We start from the raw sequence: 22,967 nt of genomic DNA, 5'->3' as shown, positions 1-22,967 counted from the left end.
AAATTTGGATTCATCACTCTATCAGACCTGTTGCCACTGATTTTCAGTCCATTTTTTGTGTAATTTGACATACTTCAGCTCTTTCTTCCTGTTTCCCTTCCTTAAAAATGACTTCTTGACAGCCACTATTTCTGATGAGGCTTGAACAGTAGATGGATCAACTGAAGGGCTAGATACATCTCTAAGATCCTGTGTCAGGTCTTTGCTGGATTTTATTCTGATTTCTTAAGGACATGACTTTCAGATACTGTTCACCTGCTGTAGATAGTTATTTTTAGTTCTTCTTTTGTCCTTCACTTGTCCAGTTTCCTCAAATTTTTTAAAGACATGTCACACACTATACAAAGATATACCAAGGATTCAGCTAATAGCTCTTTGGGAATCATGTTGGTGGTGCAAAAATGCTATTTTATGCCTGTCAAACTGCATTATATTTGGCATTTATCACAGATTCAACTGAAGAAATAGGAACAAATTGTGTGTTTTTGTGAAAGACCTTCAAAAAGCCTGGGGAACTATTGCTCAAGACTACTTAAAAATGACAAGAAAGGCACCTTGCAAGCAAAATATAAGGAAATAAGGGATGCAAATTCCTAATATTTCTTCTTTTTTTCTTTCATAGGTGGAAAAGGACTTCAATTAAATAGACACATACAGATAACGAATCAGATAACATATATAGATAGAGATGTGAATATTTTTCCACGAGTGTTTAAAAAAGTGCTACTATTGCTTGGCATGCTGTATATTTCATAGACAAACATTTTATTAAACTTTTACATTAAGTTTTTACAGCAAAACTATGACAGAGTTCATTATTTGTTTGTTTTTCTTTAGTTTGTTTTTTTCATAAAGGACCAATGATTACCCTGCAAAGTAGACATGTTATTTTCTATTTTCTGTCTCTTACCTCTATGTGCCTGACTGAGGTCATCTGTACTTTTCTTTTTTTACAGAGAGTTAATCTGTCCTTCGATTTTCCTTTTTATGGACATTACCTGCGTGAAATCACAGTGGCGACTGGCGGTAAGTGAACACTGCTTTTGCCCTTTGCTCTCAATAGTAGTTATTAGTGTTATTATTGGACATGCTGTATCTGCTTGGTATATTATACTGTACACAGACAGATTTTTATTGCTGTGGGGTTTAGCGGGGAATGTGGTGAGATTTATGAAATGAGTCTGGAATACAGAGGCATTTATGAAATGGGGAAGAAAACCACAGTTTGCGTGCATACATATGTGCATGTCTGAATGTGTTTCTGATGCTCGGTGTACCTGTGGATGTGGTGTGGCTACTGTACAAAGGGATCTCACCCCTAAATACTGAAAAGGACCAAACAATGAGTTATTTCTTCAGAAGTTGCTTCTTGGAAACAAAATCATAATATTCAGGGTTTAAAAACTCGTCTGGCACAAACCACAGTACAAAACCGCTGACAACGATACAAGACATTTGCAGCTCTCACCTCCATGGGATAGTCTGCTAGAGCAAGGGATAAAAAAACAAACCACTCCCAACGCGCTGCACACCAGACTTAACTGGAGGAGAAACCAGACCAGTGGGTTTGGACTGGAGACAGCAGTTGCTCTGCCAAGTGGCCCAGCACCCCCTGATAGTCATGGATAAAGAGGTGGGGGTATCAGAGGATGTGTATGTGGGGGTGAGACACATGACGCTGCAGATGTGTTCGCCAGAGTGTGCAAAGCAATTTTCCACTTGAGTCTTGATGGCAAAACCGCAACACCCCAACCGGCTATTATCACATCAAAGACTAAAGCCCTGCTCTTACTCAACTATTTCAGAGATGTTGTGCTGCGTTTAACTGTCGGTGGAATAATAAAGAAATAATCTGTTGTGTCTTTTATCATCATTCTCATCAGTGTCTCATTTCCCTGCTTGATCCTTGATCACTGGGGAAAGTTCAGCAGGCTTTAGAAACATTCTGGATGATGGTGAGGAGGAATGGATGGGCGCAGGCACTACTAGCTTGGAGTGATAACAGGAATTAGCATTTCTCCAGACAGAGATGGAAGGACGAGGCCGAGGAGGAGAGGGGAAGCAGAGGACGAGGAGGCAGCTATCTGCCTCTCGCAGGCCTTGGGGCCTTTGTCTCTGAAACGCCCTCCTCATATCCCTCCATTTCGGGGCCTATCAGTCAGCTCGCCCTCTTCTCATCACTGTACCATCTTTGCTGCCTGCTTTCATTTCTGTCAGCAGGTCAGACTTTTTACTTCAGCAGATATTTTTCTTTCTTGCTTCCTATGCTGAAAACTCTGCTGGAAAAGAACATTTCTTAACAGAGGGTGACAGAACGCCAGCACAGTTACATTCAGATTTAGTTACTTTCCAAACAGTAAAGCAGCCAATTCTCAAACACATTAATGATCCAGGCAACAAGACTGGGTTGGCATGTGCCTTGATACACATCTGAGGTCCAAGTGTGCTTTTAAGACTTTTTGATACCGTGAATCTAGATTTAAAGTTCAAAAAGCCCCCATTCTAAGAACTTAAAATGGACCTACTATGCTTTTCCTTATTTTCCTGTCACTTATATACTGTTGCATTGTGGATTCCCATATTAGACATGGCCAACATTTCAAATAATGAGCTTCAGACTGCTATAAACACTCTGTTGATCACGTCACCGATACATTTCTGGCTGTGAGCATAGAAGCCCCACCCCCCAGCTGTTAGCTAGGGGCAGTTATGTCAAGTCATTCATTCATTTTTGTTTTTTGTGAAACAAAAATAATTTCTTAAAAAGGGCCTTTCAAAACTAATAATAAATAAATCAAACACTTTCTCGTGTTTAAACTCCTGGGACCAATAACTCATATGAAATATTATTAAAGCAGACAACAAGCAGACAGCAAATGCCAAGCTTTTTTATTAAAACTGAGTCCCCCCCCAACTGGGGCTAACAGCAACGCTGCTCTATATGTATAGCAGGCATCCCTGTACACCCAGTCATAATACAATATATAGTGTGGTATCACCAAAATCTCTTTATACATTAGGCCATACTACGTTAAAAATGTCCCTTGAAAAGTGAAGGATCTCAACTCCCTGACTAAAAAACACTTTTTCTGATTTTTTTCCCCCTCAAAACCACCCCCACCACCTTGCTAGCTCTGTTTTTTTTTTTTTGTTTGTTTGTTTTTTGGGCCCTCCTGAGTTAGAGAAAGTTCTGGTATATCCACATATTCATCTTGTTTGTTGCACTAAATTAACTTTTCCACAAGATGGAAGATATCAGTGCCTACAGCTGCAGCTGCTTAGCATAACATGTAGCAGCTTACCAGAATTACCGGCCTCTCATGCCTGTGATAGTTGCCATAAGTGGTGGTGGGGTCACCAAGGATCTTTGACGCAGCAACACAGTTGTGAAATATAAAGTGCTTTATGTTTTGTGATAATGGACTGGCTATCGGCTTACCCCTTATGAATAAAGGAGCAGCTGAAACTAGCTTCAACAGAAAAATAAATACATAAAAAATTGAATAAAAACAAAAAAGCAGACATTAAATTTCTATTTTTAAAAAACAAACTTTGCATAAAAAAAACTCATAAAATGTCTGTTTGAATCCTCTTCTTTGCTCAAAATAGCTGTGATGAAGAGAAGATAGCCTGTAAATTAAACACAGCTCAGTATAAAGGAACAAAGTTTGTCTAAACACAGCATCCAATAAAGTGAAGCTTTGGTCTGGTGGGACTTCTAATTCCTGCTCATGTTTTTCTTGGACACACACAGTTCAGCACTTTTGGGAAGCAGCACACATAGACATAGCTTCTCAAAGAAAGAAATGTCTTGTTCTGTTCCTCCTTTCTAAACACTCTCTCCTTCCATTATTTCTCTCTCCTTCTCTGTTGTTCTCTCTGGTGTCCGTCGTGTTCTGTCCAGCGTCCTACTGCTGTAAGTGATGGCCATAATGAATGAATTGCCTCTCTATTGAGCGCCCCACAGCTTTCACCTCTTTAGTGTATTGAGAGGCTGTCTGATTTTCTTTAGACTGTCAAATAAGTGCGATTCTGTATTCAGGGGGTTGCTGATGGTAGAAAGCACAGGCTGCACCAGAAATAAAACCTTTCAACCCTGGGCTTTATGTTTTCAGACAAGTGTGTATTTAGTTGGGGGTTTATTTATTTATTTAGCCTTTTAAGGGTTGAAACTGGAGCCATGCTGTCTGGACCTCTGCCACTTTTTCATCTGCCATTTTTTATACCAAATCTTTTTTTTTCTTTTTCTTTAAAAGCTTCCGCTTATCCTGTTCAGGGTCGCGGGGGGGCTGGAGCCTATCCCAGCTGTCATAGGGCGAGAGGCAGGGTACACCCTGAACAGGTCGCCAGCCTGTCACAGGGCCAACACAGAGAGACGAACAACCTTTCACACTCACATTCACACCTATGGGCAATTTAGAATAGCCAATTAACCTAACCCCAGTAAGTGCATGTCTTTGGAATGTGGGAGGAAACCGGAGTACCCGGAGGAAACCCACGCAAGCACGGGGAGAACATGCAAACTCCACACAGAGAGAGGGAGAGGCCTGGGCCAAGGTGGAATCGAACCCAGGCCTTCCAGATGGTATTCTATCTGTGAGGCAGCAGTGCTAACCACTGCGCCACCGTGCTGCCCTATACCAAATCATATTACTAATTAACCTGATTATTCTGGAAATAGTCAACCAGTCATTTTTTTCCCCCCACCATTAGACAGCTTACATTCTTTCTTATCCTTATTAAAATATTTCTTTAAAAATTTCCCAGGTATCAGACTTAAATTGAGCTTATATTTTCAAACAAACCTTAAAAATTTAGACATTAAATATTTTTAGTTTCTCTCTTACCTTTATTGTCCTAATAGCATACATATGGAAAAAAAAAACAAAGAGAAAGAATCAATATTATTTTAAGGCACAGGTATTTTTTTTCTTTTGTTAGGGATAAATATAACTATAACTGCTGCAGCTCTGCTACTGAGCCCTGCAGGACTCTGCCTTTTCTGTCATTCACTCTTAGTTCTCTACACTCAAGACTTTACACAAGAAATATAGTCAGATCTTGTCTTTCTCCTCCTGCTCTCAATACTGACAGCGCTTTATATAGTGGTAATTCTGAGCATGGAGGTCTTTGGGGAAAGATTGATTCCCCTCATGGTATGCTCTGCCTGTGATTTCCACAGTGATAGATGTGTTTTTATAGCGCGCCCACCGTATGAGACATATGGTGACATGAAATAAGGTTTTACAGGCCTGGCCTCAATGAGATTTTTCCCAAAAACAGTTTCTCAGCAGAGTTTTTTTTTTTTTTTAATGCCTGTATGCCTTAGGCAGCCACTTTATATACAGTATATCTCTTGTACTTGAGACAAAGTCATTAGAAAGAATGCCGAATTAAGGCACCTCCATATTGTCCATCTTTCATATACAGTCTGTACATGTGTGCGATTACATGTGTGTCTGATTAATATGTGACAGACTCAGGACAAAATTTCAAGGAAGATCCAAAGGATGTAATATTTATGGCTAATGACCTGAGTCGTTGCTTGTGTTCAAGTCTTCAGTGTCAGCAAAAACAAAGAAATTTACCTGGACAGTCTGTTCCCATTTCCAGTCTCTGCTCTGAGTAAGACTGTGCGTGTGCACGCGCGCGTGCGTGCGCGTGTGTGTGTGTGTGTGTGAGAGAGAGAGAGAGAGAGACAGAGAGAGAGAATGTGTGAAAATATCATGAATGCCACAGACTCTTAACTGGTTTTGTCTCCTCAGCTCTCAATCCAACTCAACACCTTTGGGATGCTGTTGAATAGGAAATAGCATGAATGTGGAGCTGACAAATCAGTAGCAATTATGAAACACAATTATGCCAGCATAAATCAGAATCTCAAATGTTGTTTTCAACATCTTAGGGAATTGGAAAGAACTGAAGATTTGAGAGCAAAAGGAGGTCATAACTGGTATTAATATGGTGTTACTGATAAAGTGCTCCTGCTGCTGAGTAAATTTTTCACTTTACTGACGAAGACCTCAGGGTCTCTTTGGAGAACTTTGTAAATGTTTTTCGTGGGAGGGATATCTGGAGCACCTTAACCTGCTGCTAAAGTGACCTGGTCATAGAAAATAGATGGCTCGGTCTCCAATATAATAACAGAAAATGCAGTTTCTCTGTGTTCAACAGGACAAAAGTGGTAAGGTTTTAAAAACTTAAATGTCTCGAAAAGGAGAAGAATCATTTGACAAGAAGTTGTTGAAACCATGTAGTTATCTAACGATACTGTCACTGTGAGTTTATTATTCATTTTTCAAACTATTCTTCAAAGGTGAAATACTTTGAATGTGTAACACAGTTTCACCCAAATGCCATTTTTTTCCTTTTGTAGTCAGTAAAAGATGATATCTAAAGCTGTGTAGGATTTTTTTTTTCTTGATATTTTTGCAATCCAGGCAAAGTCAGAGTGAGAACAAAAGCTTTTACCTTGAATAAATCTTGAAATAGAAGCTGACTTTGCTAAACACTGTTGTCAGCAGGGAAATTAAGGTGATGTTTGATTCTGTTGTCATAAGTGCAAATTCTTTATGCAAAGACTGCTCCCTTGTGATGAATAGTGGGCGTTTTCCCCCTTTTTCTGTAGTCCATTAATAACCATGTTTATGGGCTGCTAAATGATCCAGCTCTAGTTTGTGTTGCTTGGTCACATCTCTCTCTCTCTCTCTCTCTCTCTCTCTCTCTCTCTCTCTCTCTCTCTCTCTCTCTCTCTCTCTCTCTCTCTCTCGCTCTCGCTCTCCCCGGAAGTTGAAGAGGCACATAAATTGGAAAAGTTAATAAATCCCTTTTTCATTGTCATTGACTCGTCATTAACATTCATGATTGATAATGACAAGAGAGGAGAAAGTGCAGCGGTAGAGGAACAGGAGCATATCCTCCCTTAAAGTCCCCCTGATTTGCCCTTCTGTTTTTGATAAGAGATAATAGTACTAATTAATCGTTATTGCTTGGTGAAGCTACCTGCAGCACAAGGCCAGAGACTGAGAGAAGAGATGGTTGTCTGTTAATGAGAAGTTGTTAACTGTGGACTAGAGGGCAGTGATGTCTTCCAGATAGATAGTGTATCAGATTACAGCTTTATTGAGGGAGGAAAGGTAGAAATGGGGGAGAGAAGATGGATACATCTGCATTATAAGTGACACTCACATAGTCATAATTTAATGTCTGAGAGATTTCCAAGTAATTATATTTTAAATTAGAATTCAGCATTCAACAAAGAGTCATATGTAGTGTGTTGTCTCTGTTCTCCTTCAGGGTTCATCTACACTGGGGATGTGGTCCACCGGATGCTAACAGCTACACAGTACATCGCTCCACTAATGGCCAACTTTGACCCAAGTCTCTCCAGAAACTCTACTGTCATCTACTCTGACAATGGTAACAACATTAGGATCTTATTTCTGCAGAACTGTGTAACAGTTGTCTACATATTGTTGTGCACTGCAAAATAAATGAATCACAAAACAGCATTTCAATAAACTATTGCATGAAGAAACAGCAGATTTGATTTAACTTTCCTGCAGCAAACTTTGAGGTCAATTTTGCTGCAGGGAACAAGGAAGGATAATCGCTGGTTGCCCTGTGTTTGCAATGAATTTTTCCACATTCGGTCGGCTTGCAATACCATAAACGTGTAGGTGACCACTTTTGATGGCAATTTCACAGGTCACATGGTGGTAGGCAGCCGGTCTCCAAACAATAACTTTTTTAACTTGGACTGACTGCAGGCACTCTCAGAGAGATTGGTAAAGGTTTAATTGCAAATACATTGCAATTAACCTGAGTCAGTCATCAGTGAGCACCATATCTGTTTGCAAATAGGAGACTCGACTCAGATGGTTGACAGCTGCTTTTATTCTGGTTATATTCCTACATATTCCTGATTCTGCTGGATGTGTCTTACTCTTAAGAGGGAGTTTTTCCTTCCCACTGTTGCCAAGTGAATTCTCACAGGGGGTTATCTGATTGTTGGGGTTTTCTTTCTAATATTGTACAGTTTTATCCTACAATAAAAACGGTGACTGTTGCTGTGAATTGGTGCTATATAAATAAAATTGAATAAATTGAATATAAAAGCAAAATTGCCAAGCATCTAAGCCATTTTTGTTTTAGTTAAATCGCAGTACTGCAGCAACTGCGTCATTATTTTTGGAATGATCTCTGAATTTATGTTTCAAATCTCTGTTCCTGGCTGGACTCTAAATGTAAGTAGTTAATGTGAATTTCTGTGTACATAAACAGGAACAGATAGCAGACTGACCCTGTCTTATTGCCATTTTATCATCATCTTATTGCACCCAAAGGTGCCTTGAAGACGGCAGCTGACTGTGAGTGGTTGCAGACCTAGGCCACGTCTTCAAAGCAACCATTTCAATGGCAACAAGATTGCAAGTCCCATCACTGTTTTCCCTAATGTGACTGTAGCATAAGTAACCTACAGTCTCAAATGGCCACTAAAGGAACTGCAGCTGATACTGGAACCATGTTTGCACTTAGTCATTGCCTTCGTATCAGCTTTCAATTTCTGAGGTTGCCGCTTGCATATAACACACCACTCCTCATCAGTGCAGAAAAAGTCTTAAATAGTATAATATTAAATATAGCAGGACTAATGTGTAATTTTACAATAATAATGGCAAGTAATAAGAAGTATGCTTCGAAAATACTTCAACAAAATGTCACCAAATAATGAGCAGCAGTTGTTGATGGCAAGCCTGAGTACGAGTTTTGTTCACATGTAATAAGTACTGTACCTTCATTTTTTTTTAAGCTTTTTATCTGTTAAAAATGTCGTTTTATCCCTCATGAAATTTTAATATATATGTCAAAATACAAAATGCTTGCAAATTCTGCAATATGAAATTATGCTTACCAGCTAAGTTAACAAATGTTTATTATATAAAGAAAACTGATCTTAAAATTAAAGAAAATAGTTTATGGCTAACACTGCATGGGTTATTTTTATGTCTTTATCGTTAAAATGTGTTTCATAAAATCCCCCAAGGACCATCTTAACGCCTCCCTAAATTCTACTTACTCACTTTAAACTAAACTGATGTCCTTCCTCACTCTATATCTTTCCTTTGCTATCTGTGATGGTTGTTATCCATCCTGTCTGTCATTGCTCTCTGATCCATGTGCAGCAGTGTGACTGACCAACTGTTTGACCTTCTGCAGTGGAGCTCATCAGATTTTAACCAAACTGGCAGCCGATCGATTCTCAGCCTGCCTGCTTCTCAACGCTCCGTCCATCAGTCAATGTCCTGCCAATACAACAAAAGAACTGCACGGTCTGCTGTGCCGTGGAGGAGTCAGTGCTTCCATTACAAAATGATAAAACAAGTTTGGGAAGTGTTTGATGAGCCGTTCACCACAGAAACATATTGCTTGTTCCACATGAACTACACTGTGGGGGGAGTGTGAAACTTTGCTTCCAAATATTCAAGTTTCACAAAAACAACTTGTAGTTGTTAATTAAAATCTTCTAAATAAAGAATGCACATGATTGGCTTAGTGATATCTTTCAAGTCCCTCTCTGAAAGTACCCTGAAGTTTATTTACAGAAGAGTTTAGTGTTTCAGCACCTGAGTCAACTCTTGTATCCAGCGGGACCATCATGACAGCACTGTGACAAAATATAACCTCCAGGCTGTTTGATGCAGCTGTGGAGCTCTTTGTCTGGTACTTAACAGACAAGTACTTATTAATCCATTATTCAGTGATTAATTTTAAGCTTCGCAGCACCATCAGCTACTGTCTACATTTTTTTATTATTACTATTATTATTAGTGATCAAACATAAAGAGTCCTGATGTATGATGTTAGGCATTTTAGCATACCAAAGTAGGAAAAGCACAGGCATAAATAATGACATTACACTAATAAGAGGACAGTTCCCTGTGGCTGCTTTGTGGAATAATCTTGAATGAACAGAATCCAGTACGCCTCTCGTGTTTCGGGTGGATGATATGGCTGTCCAGTCTCAACAAAGTAGATCTAAATGCAAAGAAAGAAAATTCATCTGAATTGTAGCCAGGTGTTGAAAATATATAAATGTGTGATCTTTATTCCTTCAAACTGTAACTAAATTATGTACAATCCTCTGAAAAAGATTTCACCTATTTTGCTACAGTGCTTAGTTTTTCACAGGACTTCAGAGTCTTGTATAAGTTCTGTACATGACTGTATAAAATAAGATGAATACTTTATTGGAAAAATGCTGCATTTCAACAGCCAAAAGATGAAAAACAGCTTACCTTACCTAAATAAATACAATATAGCAGTGTATTCTATACAATATAACAGCAGTTTAGCACTCAGATCACAGAAACGTTCCTTCGCAGCAACATGTCCAAGAATACGCCATCTTTCAATCACAGTTAGTGCAGTCCCCTCGCATTTCTTCTTACTGCTGCTCTTCTTACTGTAGCACATCAAACTACACTCACTGTGTAGAAAAGTCAGCATATTGATGAGAAAACCCATGTGGATTTTTCTACACAGTGAGTGTAGAATGTAGATGAAGCAAACACTCTGTGAGCTGCAGCTGAAAGAGTATTAACATATGGATAATGAAGTGGCCCTGAGTGACATCACCTGAAGAGGTCTTTATTGGTATTATCTAACTGGATAAACTCAAGAGTGTATTACAGGCTAGATAAACTGCTTAAGTAGAGATCTTCATCAAGATTTTATGGTTTTATTAGCTATCAAGAATCTTCTCTACATCATTTCTCCCACTGAGCAGTGGTCATGCTTACTCTGCATCCCTATCAAACTAAGACCGATTGCGTTACATTTGTGATTTGATCAGTAGGGGCACATGGTATATGTGGCTTTGTGCAAACAAAAGTGTATAAACCATCATAAGTTAGATAGTAGACTCTGGAAACTGCTTCTTCAAATGTTTACCTTGACTAATTCTGAATCAGTCACTTAAGGGAGGTTCAGGGCCGCCAATCATTGTGTTACGTAAGTAAAAACTGAGTTTCCTAGAAATTTAAGGTGATGCAAAACCCTAAAAAATGTGTTTTAAATTAGTACTGAATTATTATTATTATTATTATTATTAGTTATTTTGTGACACTTTTCAAAATGTTTCATTTTCATGTAGAAAATCAAGGTCAGTGAAGTTACTGTATTTGGTTCCTTGCCTGTAACTAGCAAAAAAACATCTAAGAAGTGTACAAGAAAAACACATATATGGTGAAAAGTGCATGTATTTTAGAACATTACAACAGATTCATTAAAAAATCACTTTTTAGAACATTGCAACATACAGTTTACGGCTTTATACAACACTTGGTCATTTCTTCATGACCACATTCTTCAAGACCACATGCTTCCTAATCTCACTGAGGTGTGGGATGGGTGTCATATATAAAGTGTGTGGAAATGACCAGAAATAGTCACTTGCCCTATAAAGGGTTAAGCCAAAAATTACTTCATTGTGCTGGTCTCATAGGCTGGATTTGTTTTGTTTGTCTTTTGCTCATACAGCATGCTAAACTTCTAAGTAAAAATAGAAAAAAGGCCAGTGTGTGCTCCCTCCACACCTCCTCACCCACTCTGTATTTTTAGCCAGGCAGCCCCAGATAGCATGGCAGCCTCCCCTCCTGAACTCAATGCATTTTAAACAGACTTATATTAAGGTTAACTTGTGCTGACTGAGTCACCCCGCTGTGCCGAAAGTTAATAGCAATTTAGTGCGCTGGCTGCTTATATTCAATGCCTTTCTTTTTATTGCATCCCTGTTTTCTCTGTGCCTTTAACATGAGGTTGTGGAAATATTAGTCACATGTTGTTGTCTAACCCCTTCCACACAAGAAACATCCGTGTCCCGTGCCAGAGGCCCTCCACAGACCACATGTAATTTATTACGGGGTTTCCTTTCTGACCAGTCGCCGCTGCTCTCCAAACTGTCATCAGAGAAGCTGAATCTCGTCTTTACTTTGGAGGGACATGCTCTGGCTGTGTGACGGAAAAATTGATTGCTTAACAAACCTTTATTGCCCTGGCGTCCAGCCAAATGACTAACTCTGAGGGGACGAATGGTTTACGCATCAATAGGTTCTCCAAAGTCCACAGTAAATCAAAATAGCGCTAAAAGTAATGTGAGGCTGGCTTTCTGGAGGGCAGAGCTCTGAGTCTGGTGCTAATTTAGTACTTCCCCAAATTAAATCGACGCCTCGTGATGACTCCTGGTGGTGAAGTGAGATTTGAAGTCATAAAATTAAGCTATAATAAGTTGCTTACATGTATGCCCTTATTTATGCATTTGTTCATACACTTTACATTTAGTTTGCCAGTAGAGGTGTTAGTGATGTTTGGCAGTGCTTATACACTAAAAACTGCACCAGGATCAGTGCAGCAGTCCTCTTGTTGCTGTTTCATTCCCTACATCTAATTTTACAGTACTACTACGCTCTGATAAATCCCCTGATTTAAAAAAAAAAGAGTCATTTACAAAAAGAAACTCATTTGGATAAAAAAAAAACTGCCCAGCTCACACAATCTATCACAGTAACAGCCACACATTCAGCTTTATTGACGTTTCATTCTTCTCAAGTGAAGTGTTTTCACATCACTGCTTTAGTGTCAGTCACCTCACAGCCCCCCACCCCCTGTGCAGGAGGGGGCTGTGATATGAGTTTGAGATATGTCTCAAACTCATATCTCTTTACATGCACCGTTGTTGCATTGCTATCTTTCTATTCTCAGTCTTTGCCCAGTCAGCAGTTCATTTCACGCTAGATCTGAGAAACCAACCGCGGAACACAAGTGCATGCTGTATGCAGACAGTTGCATTCATTGGTACTGTGTTCTACTTCAATCTAGCTGATTCTGTGTAGTCTTTCTGTGAAAATGTTTTCACTCTGGTTCTTTCTTCTTGAAGGTACTGCTCTGGTTGTGCAGTGGGATCACGTGCACCTGCAGGACAACTACAGCCTGGGTAGTTTCACCTTCCAGGCCACATTGCACAAGACTGGTCGGATCGTCTTCGCATACAAGGAGGTGGGGACAGCGAGATTTCACTGAGATTCTGCATTTCTTACCGTGTTCATTTCTGTTTCCAACAGCATCTGTTATGGCGGATGAAATTATGTTTTTATTATGGTGTCACACTTACTCAAATCTTCACTGATACACTGCCTTCCTGTAAGAAAGCGTTGACTTTTGGTTTATAACGCACTAAATGGTTTAGCTCACCGTTTCCAGAGACAAAACTAAATATTAAAAAAACAGCATTCAGTTTTTTATGTACCCCATATCTGGACCTGATTTTCAGTTCTCTTCTTCAGTCACGTTAAAGCATCACACCTGTTATTTCTTCACATTCAGTTTATAGTTTTGATACTGAATAGCAGCCCCAACCCACTGCTGTTCAAACCGCCTGCTTGCGAGGAGCCGCCAGTGTTAGGATAGTTTGCTTAACGGCACCAAAGAAGCTGAAACAAGTTGTTTCAGACTGAGGATGAACCGAGTGTCTGCACCAAGACCCAGTTTAAGATACATATGGATTATTTTGAAGTGTGAATCATGTAAACCCTTTAGTAAAGTCTAAGAATAAAACTATGGAGCTGGAAATGACCACAGCAGGTCTCCTTTAAACACACACAATCTTTTTCCCCACTGTTTTTTTCAACACTTGGCTAGTATCACTCATTTCTAGCTTTTGGCCCTGCCATGTTATTTTAGTTCAGTGACAAAATGCCCAGTGTTGATGTGTTTTCACTAAAGGAGCAATGCCAGCAGGAGTGACAAAATGAGTTCCATGAGTTTTATGGCAGCTTTTCAAGAAAATATCAGTTAACGCCCTACTAGTTTTTTTGTTCCATATGCTTGATTAGGTTTTGGCATAATCTTCACTAATGTTACAAGTTCTGGGTCACTGCGTGTCCTAACGGTGTCTGTTAATATCCACATTTCAAAAGTGCCTTGAAAAACAACTTAATTGACCAGAGGGAAAGGAAAGGTGATGAAAAACATTATCCAGCAGAGCTTGCTGTTCGAGTGTGAAATTTCAGTAGGTCATGAGCTAAGATAATTGCAGTCGTATGTTTGAGGCCTGCTTATGTAATTAGTTATTTTTATGTGTTATAGGATTTGATCTGAAAGCTACTGAACTGTTTTTTCTCATGTGTTTCATTATTAGGAAAGCACCTTGAGGCAACTGTTTGCTGTGATTTGGCGCTATACAAATAAAATGTAATTGAATTATTATGGGTCTGAAAAGAGCAACGTACTCAGACATGATCTGGCTGAACATAACCTGGAGTATTACAAGTTTTGTTGAGTACAGCTGAGATACTGTATACCGTATGTCACTTCAAATTCCTTCACCATACACACATTACTTTTGTTGTGTTTAGTTTTTTCCCAAAGTGGTGTGTACAATCGAAATAGTAGCTTTTACCTTGTATAGATAAGTCAGTCTTCCCAAAGCTGTTGCTCATTTTTGCCCCATCTGTGCCTGAAATGTTTGTTCTATGCTCCAAAGATAGCCATGTGCTTATTGAAGTTGCATATTGCCTCAGCAGAGTCCTAAAAGAGAATGTCAGCACTTTTTAGGCTGCTGTGGCCCGTTTACATTTTGCAGCATATCTCAGCGAGATCTTTGTGGTCATGGTAGTGAATTCCCCTTTTCTATTTCAGATCCCCGTCGAGGTGTCACAGATCAGCTCTGTCAATCATCCCGTGAAGGTTGGCCTGTCTGATGCCTTTGTGTTGGTCCACAAGATCCAGCAGATACCCAGTGAGTCTCAAACATGATTGACTGCCCTAAAATTTCTTGTACACATTAAAATGTCTGAATTAATTCACATCTTTGCACCCTGTTTGTGTTTGACTCCACTCAGCATTTGCTGAGTGGAGTCTTTAGTTTAGGCTCTGAAAATGAAATACAAAGTAGAAAATGGATGAAACAGATGATAGACGATAGACAGAGTGCCCTTCTGACTCGTTCATTAGCTACCTAGAGGTTTAAAAAAAATTAAAAAACACTTCAGGACTGCATCGATTTCTGTGTAGCACTTGTGGCAGCCAAAATGGTATTATATCAGATTTCAGGGTTACTGTGGCGGCTCATTATTGCGCTTTATTTCTTATTTACGCCTCTTTTTCTTAGTGCTCAAAGTCTTTCTTGAGGAAAAGTGAGAGAAACAAACTACAAAGCATAAATAAAACTATAATGAAAAATAGGAGCTTATCTAAAGGTTACATTTCAGTTAGTATAATAAGAGAGTTTTTTTATTTTCCATTAAAACTTTGTGTCACAGCTCTCAGTTCAGCCTTGAATGTTTGGCTTTAGCTCCAACTGTCACCCCCCCCCTCTCTCTCTCTCTCTTCAGCAGCAGTGGGCATGACTCCAACTCTGCTTTATTTTTTTATTTTTTTTTATTTTCAGTTACTGTAATTGAAGCCCATCACATTTAAAGCAAATGCAAGCAAAAATGAGACACTTCAAACCTTTTTATTCAGTCAAGTCTCACCAGTTCTGATTCAAAGTCTGCTGCAATAATGAGTTGTCAAATGTGATTTATTCAGTCATTTAAACTGTGTTGTGATTACATTTGAGAAACTTGGATGGCATTTATTTGTCAGAGCTAATATCTCAGGGCTTTTTTCATCCTTTCCATGGCACCTTTATGTTTTCTGCAGTATGTAGTGAGAGTGGTTGTTTTGTAAGTTTAGTTTGAGTAAAACAAATCTCATGAAAAACATTCCCTTGGCGTGGCAAGAGTTTCCAACTTCTACTTTGTTTTCTGGCATGTCCCAGGGTCTTTCATATAGGATCTCTTTCCAGAAGGCTGTGGTTGGCACTGAGAGATTTGAATATCAAACCAGTTAGCACAGTCCTCCTAGACTTTTTAAGCCAAGCTGTCTTTGATGCGCCTGACACAGTATGATGAAACCAATGTGTGCAACTGCTGGGCTGTGGAGTGATGAAATCTTGAATGGAAGCATATTGGGACTGAGGTGTTGTGTTGAACATAACTGATATCTCTGAGGAGTGTGTGTTCTTGTCTTGATGGCAGATACGTCATCTCTATAAAGAAAACAAGAATGTTAAAACTATTTCTAGGATGACAAAATGATGAAACTGCACTTCTTTTGATGCAAACCTATGGTTTTCTGCTCATATTTAAATCACACAATGCTTGATATTATTGCACACAATATCATTAGCATAATAGCATAATGGTCTAAGTCATATTTTGGCCAAAATTGAGATATCTATCTAAATGAATCTACACTGTTAGCAGAGTAGAATTAGGTAAGTATCTCAAAATATGCCAAAATATGACTTAGGTAATTATGCTATTAGGCTAACAATATGTAGATTGACTACTTAAAATTATTCATTATTTTTCAAACTTTGCATCTGTTTTTAAGAACAGATACAAAACCAATTCCTGTTTTTAGCAATAAACTAGCCAAAACCACAGCTATCCCTGACAGATTTGATCAGCTGTCATTAAATTCATTCCTGACTGACTTCATAATGTTATTTTAAAACTAACCTGCTAAAGGGTTGTGAAATTTGCACAACAAAGTGAGTCTAAATTTTGAAGTTTTTCATACCACTGTAGTACAATAAGGTAAGGACTGGACTACGCACCTTATGGTATTTTAGATAATAAAGAGCAGGACTTACCTGCTGATGTTATAAAGTCGTTCTTTAAACAACTTTTTGCAATTCAGCTAACATTTTTTCCTGTAGGTAGTTATTTTGAAACACTGTTTAAATTAACTTTCATTTTTGGGTGGCTGTGGCTCAGGAGGTAGAGCGGGTCATCTACTAATTGGAAGGTTGGTGGTTTGATTCCTGACTGCTCCAGGCTGCATGCCAAACAGTGACGTGCAGTCAGGGGAGGCAGGTGAGGCACGGCCTCACCTGTCATCGTGGAAATATAAAATTAAAAAATAAATTAAATGGTTATATTCATTCAGTGATTTGTATTTTAAAGTTCTTTTCCATTTAACTACACCATTTTTAGATTAGTTTTTTCAAAATCGCTGAATTTTCGCATTTGCCGGTCAAATACTAAGAGACGAACGGTGAGGCACCAGCCCGGCGAGCCGCACCACGGATTGCGCAATCCGTGGTGCGGCTCAGTATAGTCATTGCCAATGACTACTAACTGTGCTGGCATGCTATGCAGTGAGACCGGATTACTTTCCGGTCTCACTGCACTTTTACTATATGAACTAAATTTCCATATTTTAGCTGGTGTATATAATGCACAGTTTATTTTTTGTTTTTTTCATTAACAACTGTATGTGTGTGTAATGCATTCTTGTGTTGAGCGATCATGAAACTGCTGCGAAGAGACACTAGGTGAGGCACGCAGTTCTCGTGCCTCATGGTAGGGGGCGCTGGTGATCCCAGGGACTCTACGACTCCTCGGCGGCAAGCTACCATAAACAGTTAGCAAGGCCAGTTAGTTTTTCCTGTTGCTTGGCCTTATGTTCAACATGGAAGATTACATAACTCAACTGAAAGAATTTTCTAAACTGGACTTTCAATCGAAGCAGAAGATAATAATTAAAGGAAGACCAACACCGGAGCTAAAAGGTTTGCTTCAGACTATGTTAATGTTAAACAAAACAACTGTTGCCAATCAAATGGTGAATAAGCTATATGTTTGTAAATCTGATGTGATGACGTCAGTGCCTCACCAGTCACGACCCTCACCGCACGTCACTGATGCCAAAGTATCCTTGGGCAAGATATTGAATGCCAAGTTGCTCTCCGACGCAACCGTCGGAGTATAAATGTGTGAATGTTAGATAGTAAGCCCTTGGGTGAGACCTGTTCCCTTTTTTTCATGTCAAATGAAGCAGATCAAAGATCTGAAGTTGATTCAAAATGTTGGAATTTGTATTTTATAGCTTTTCATTGTGATTTTAAGTATGAGGCATGAGAGGGAGGCCAACTAATAGTAAGATAACAAAACTTAGGGATTGACCAAACTGATTCATTCATAAAAAAATAAGGAATGCACTGGCCAGCTCAGCAACACCAAAAGCCCTGAAAGACCACAGAACACAACTAAAGTGGATAACCACAGAATTATTTCCATGGATAAGAAAAGCAACTTCACAGAGGATTGCACACCACTGGTTACAATCAAAAACAGGAAAGCGAGATTAGACTTTGCCAGAAAACATCTTGAAGAATCTGCACAATTTTGAAAAAAGATCTTTGGACAGATTAAACCAAGATTAACTTCTACCAGAATGATGGGAAGAAAAATAAGACACCTCATGAGCGATCATACACGGTGGAGGCAATATGTTGGCAATGGCATGTATGTCTGCCAGTGGAACTGGCCTGCTGATAAATGTAGCAGGATGAATTGTGGTGTGTACAGGGCTATACTCGCTCAGATTCATTATTTTTGAGCATTTCAGAATGGAGGACTGGCTATAATTCCTAAACTATTTAAAAAAAATTGTAATCTCCTTTAATTAAAGCTGAAACTCTGCGTCTCAATTTAATACAATAAAATATCTGTTAATTTCAAATGTGTGGTGGTGGCATACAGAGGCAAAACTACAAAAACATGTCTTTGTAGAACAAATTATGGTCCTAACATACCTCAACCATAGATAACTGAATAACCATAGAAGGACAGTTTTAGTGAACATCAACTGTCTTCAGTCACTGTAAACAAAATCAAACTCTTGCATTAGCTGAAACAAACAAGGCTTTGTTTTCTCGCAGATGGTATTTGCAGAGTGTACTGACTCATGTCCATGTTTGAAGGAAAAGGGCAGTATTTGCATCCTGCACCTGTCAGTCCAAAGAGCCTGACGTGCTTCCTAAAATGCATGACAGGAGTCTGTGGAGAAAATGAAGGATGTTGTTTGTACAATCAGAGGTTTTTCACAATGATGAAGAAAACTACAGAAAAAAGGAACTTTAATGGAGAAAAGGAGAAGTTGTAATATATTCACAGGGACTAACCTTTAGAAAAAGAGCAATTCAGCAGTAGTCATGAAAAAAATATGATGGCATATGGGTACAGTTAATATGTTACATCAAGTCTCCCTTTGTTCACACATATACAATAGAAGTGCAGGCTACAAAATATATTACTGAAAGAACAGTTTTTCATTCCTTTAATCTAGCAAAAGTTTTGGGCATGAAACAAGCAGAAAGCAATTTTTTCAGAGCAATGATGTTTCTACGATAAAGTCAAAAAGTAGGAGCGCTGGAACAGCCTGTATCCTGTAGCAGGTGTTGCGGGAGTATGGGGTGTCCCACCAGTTGTTGTGGGTCATTCAGTTCCTGTACAACCGCAGCGAGAGCTTGGTCTGCATTGCCGGCAATAAGTCGAACTCGTTTCCTGTGGGTGATGGACTTCGCCAGGGCTGCCGTTTGTCACTGATTCTGTTCATAATTTTTATGGACACAGCTGAGTGTGAAGCGGCTGGCATGAGAATTAGCACCTCTAAGTCTGAGGCCATGGTGGAGCGCCCACTCCAGCTCAGGGATGAGTTGCTTCCCCAGGTGGAGTAGTTTAAGTGTCTTGGGGTCTTGTTCACAAATAATGGGAGAAGGGAACGGGAGATTGACAGACAGATTGGGGCTGCACCGGTCTGTCATGGTAAAGGGGAAGCTGAGTGTGAAAGCGAAATTGTCGATTTACCAGTTAATCTACGTCCCTACCCTCACCTATGGTCATGAGCTTTGGGTGGTCACCAAAATAATGAGATCGCGAATACAAGCAGCAGAAACAAGCTTCCTCCGAAGGGTGGCTGGCCTCTCCCTTAGAGATAAGGTGAGGAGAGCAGCCATTTCGGAGGGGCTCAAAGTAGAGTTGCTGCTCCTCCACACTGAACGGAGTTAGATGAGGTGGTTCGGGCATCTTACTAAGATGCTTCCTGGGCACCTCTTGGGTGAGGTGTTCCGGGCACGTCCTACTGCAAGGAGACCCTGTGGCAGACCAAGGACACAGTGGAGAGACTATATCTCTTGGCTGGCTTGGGAATGCCTTGGGGTCCCCCCGGATGAGCTGGTGGAGGTGGCTTGGGAGAGGGATGTCTGGGCTTCTCTGCTTAGGCTGCTGCCACCGCAACCCGGCTCCGGATAAAGCGGAAGAAAATGGATTGATGGATGGATGGATGGATGGATGGATGGATGGATGGATGGATGGATGGAAATAAAATTTCAATTTGTATATTTTAAGAATTCTTAAAAAAGTATGATGAATGTCTATCAAATTTCACAGCACACAATTTCCAGTTCAGCCGCACACAGTTCAGATATAACTCTTAAGGCGGGGGGGGGTATTAAATTATAATAATGTAATAAACATTTTGACACATTTTCACAACCTTGTCATGCCAAATAAACAAACACATTCGAATTAATGCTCCATGAAGTACATGAAACTATAATCATAACAGGGGGAAAATACACAGGAAACCCAAAACCACAAAGAAGTGTGTGTGCTGCTTCAAGTGTGCCTGCAGCCAGTTAGATTATACAACAGTATTACATTTTTTTTAACCTTCTTTAGATTCAATTTGGCTTAAAAACCCAATAAAATTTTACCCACAGGCAGACCAGACCAGAGCCCGTCCAGTAAAGGCAGGGATGACCGAATAGATTTGTGGGTGTCCTGTGGTCAGGCTGTGTAATTAACAGGTCAGGTGCGAGCACTTATTAAGACCCAGGCTGTAATATACTTTTAATGCTAGGTTACATTTTATCATTAACAGTCACTCTTAAAATGAGGCCAAAACCACTGCCATTTTCAGATCTTTGTGCCTGAACCTGGATGACTGAATCTTTATAATATACCAAAAGATGCCAAGACTGTGCTTTTTAATTATCTACCGTTTTTCTGTTAAAGTAATTAAAATTCTTCTAATATGAGCCTCGAGTTAATAAGAAACATAAAAGAATGTGACTGTACTTTTGATTCATTTTATAGCCTAGGTTAGTGATACTTTCTGCTATCTTGTCAAGGTGTTTGAAGATGTGTTTACCAGACCTCTTTTACTTAATTGATGACACACTTGTGCAAATTGGTCTGAAGGTAGCTAACTTCTCATTACGCATTGTTTATGCTGTGGATGGGACCAACCTATAATTGATTTAATTTGTACCTTCCCTTCACCTTAAACCACAGGCCGGTGAAGCCGCCTCAGGCTGTGGAAGTGACCTCTCTCTGGCCCCCACCATGCCATTAGGCACCTGATAATCCTTTTGTTGAAGGCAAAAAGAAGTCAGTCACCAGGGGAGCAGAGGAGGGAAAGGAATGGTGGTCGTATTCTCAGGTTGAGCTGGGCTGGCTCACATTTGCTGCTTTGATCAGTCATCTTGTCTGTAATCAAATCAAGCAGGTCTGCAGGGAAACGATGTGGTGCCACATGAGGGGAACAACGCTGTTGCATCGACAGTTCCCACAGCAAGAGGCACTCAGTCAAGTGGAAAAAAGGAACCTAGTCAGAGAAATTATTCAAATGTGTCCAATGCAAAGGTGTTGTTAAAAAAAGAGAGAAATTATTCAAACATTTCTAACCCTAACCCAAGTTGAAGGAGCTTAGAGGTGCTATCTATCTATATAACGTAATCAAAGGGGGCATCTAGGTTATGGAGGGTTCATGTATTTCTGTGTAATACAAATCAGGTTTTTCTGGACACAGTCATAACAGTGAAAAAATGCGAAGATCTTTGTTATATAGATAATCAATGTCATATAATTTATTCACTTTTTATTTAAGTTGCTTTTTCCCATTCCCTCATTCCTTCTTTCTGGTGTGCAGTAGGCTGTGTTAATGCTGTATTTAATATAACAAATAGGTTGGGCAAAACCAGCAAGATGAGTATTTGTACCTAATTGGTTAGCTTAGTTTAGCAAAAGCCCAGCACATAACAATTTAATACCACACCTTTTTGTAAGGGTTAAACAAACAAGTTACTATGTGAGTAAGTGAGCTGTAGAGGTGCTGGTACTAAGCAGCAGTGTGTGATAGCCGGGCTAGCTGATTATCCCTGCTTTCAGTTTTATGCTAAGCTAAACTAAGATGAGCTGAGCTTGGCAAACTGCAATCTGTCTATGTTGAATAGGCAGACATAAGAGCAGCATTAATCTTAACATCTTAATAACGGTATAAGCTTACTATAGCTTTAACCTTAACACAATTTTACCAGTTGGAAATATTATCTGATAAATGAGACTTTAAAGGCTTCACTTGCTATATACATTACACAACCACAGTCTTGTGTATTGAATTTCATTTTGTAGCTCATCCCCAGGGCAAATACTAGTGCTATAAGAAATGTCATGCATTGTGCAGTGTCTCTGTACACACTGCAGTGTACTTCAGTGGAATCTAGTACAGATTTATTCCTGGAGCACCTCGACAGAAAGTCATATAAAAATCCAATTAGAGTTTGAAATAATCCATGCATTAACAGCAGGAAGGCACAATCATTATATTTTTTAAGCTGCTGCTCTGGTCTTTTTTTTTCACTTATGGTAGTGAAGATGCATGGCTAGCAGAGGCAGACAGCCCATTGTACTCTGGCCCATATGAGTTATAAGGGCCAGAATGCAATGAGAGTCAATGATGTATCTAATCAATTGCTCCATCATACCCCGGCTGATGACTCGCTGTTACAGATGACTGGGAAGGCAGCCTTTCAACAGGATCTGATTGATATCAGCTCCCGGGGGAAATTGCTACCGTCCATTGCCAAGTCGTGGTCTGACACTTTGGGCACAACGAGCGGGGAGAAATAAAGTGCTGTGGTAGCATCCCACATGACCTGATTCTGCCTCCCACTCTCTTTCCTCTTTCTATAGGGATAACTTGTCCCAGTTTTTATCTCGGGATGGAAGATTTGTGGTGGTGGCTTTCCTGCTTTCTCACTCCATCTCCTTTCTTTTCTTTTTTTTTTTTCT

At 39.6% G+C, this 22,967-nt stretch overlaps 1 protein-coding gene across 1 annotated transcript in view; it reads left to right on the top strand.

Annotated features, from left to right (window-relative positions):
- plxdc2b (plexin domain containing 2b) overlaps positions 1–22,967 on the top strand; it is a 109,994-nt gene that overhangs the window by 65,874 nt on the left and 21,153 nt on the right. The window contains 4 exon segments of the mRNA XM_030756794.1: positions 957–1,026; positions 7,297–7,419; positions 12,938–13,056; positions 14,698–14,797. Of these exon segments, the coding sequence (XP_030612654.1) occupies positions 957–1,026; positions 7,297–7,419; positions 12,938–13,056; positions 14,698–14,797 (412 nt within the window).

This window comes from Archocentrus centrarchus, chromosome 20, assembly GCF_007364275.1.
Source record: "Archocentrus centrarchus isolate MPI-CPG fArcCen1 chromosome 20, fArcCen1, whole genome shotgun sequence".
Taxonomy (NCBI): Eukaryota; Metazoa; Chordata; class Actinopteri; order Cichliformes; family Cichlidae; genus Archocentrus; species Archocentrus centrarchus.
Note: the sequence above shows the minus strand (reverse complement) of the source record. Positions and strands in the feature narration are given on the sequence as shown.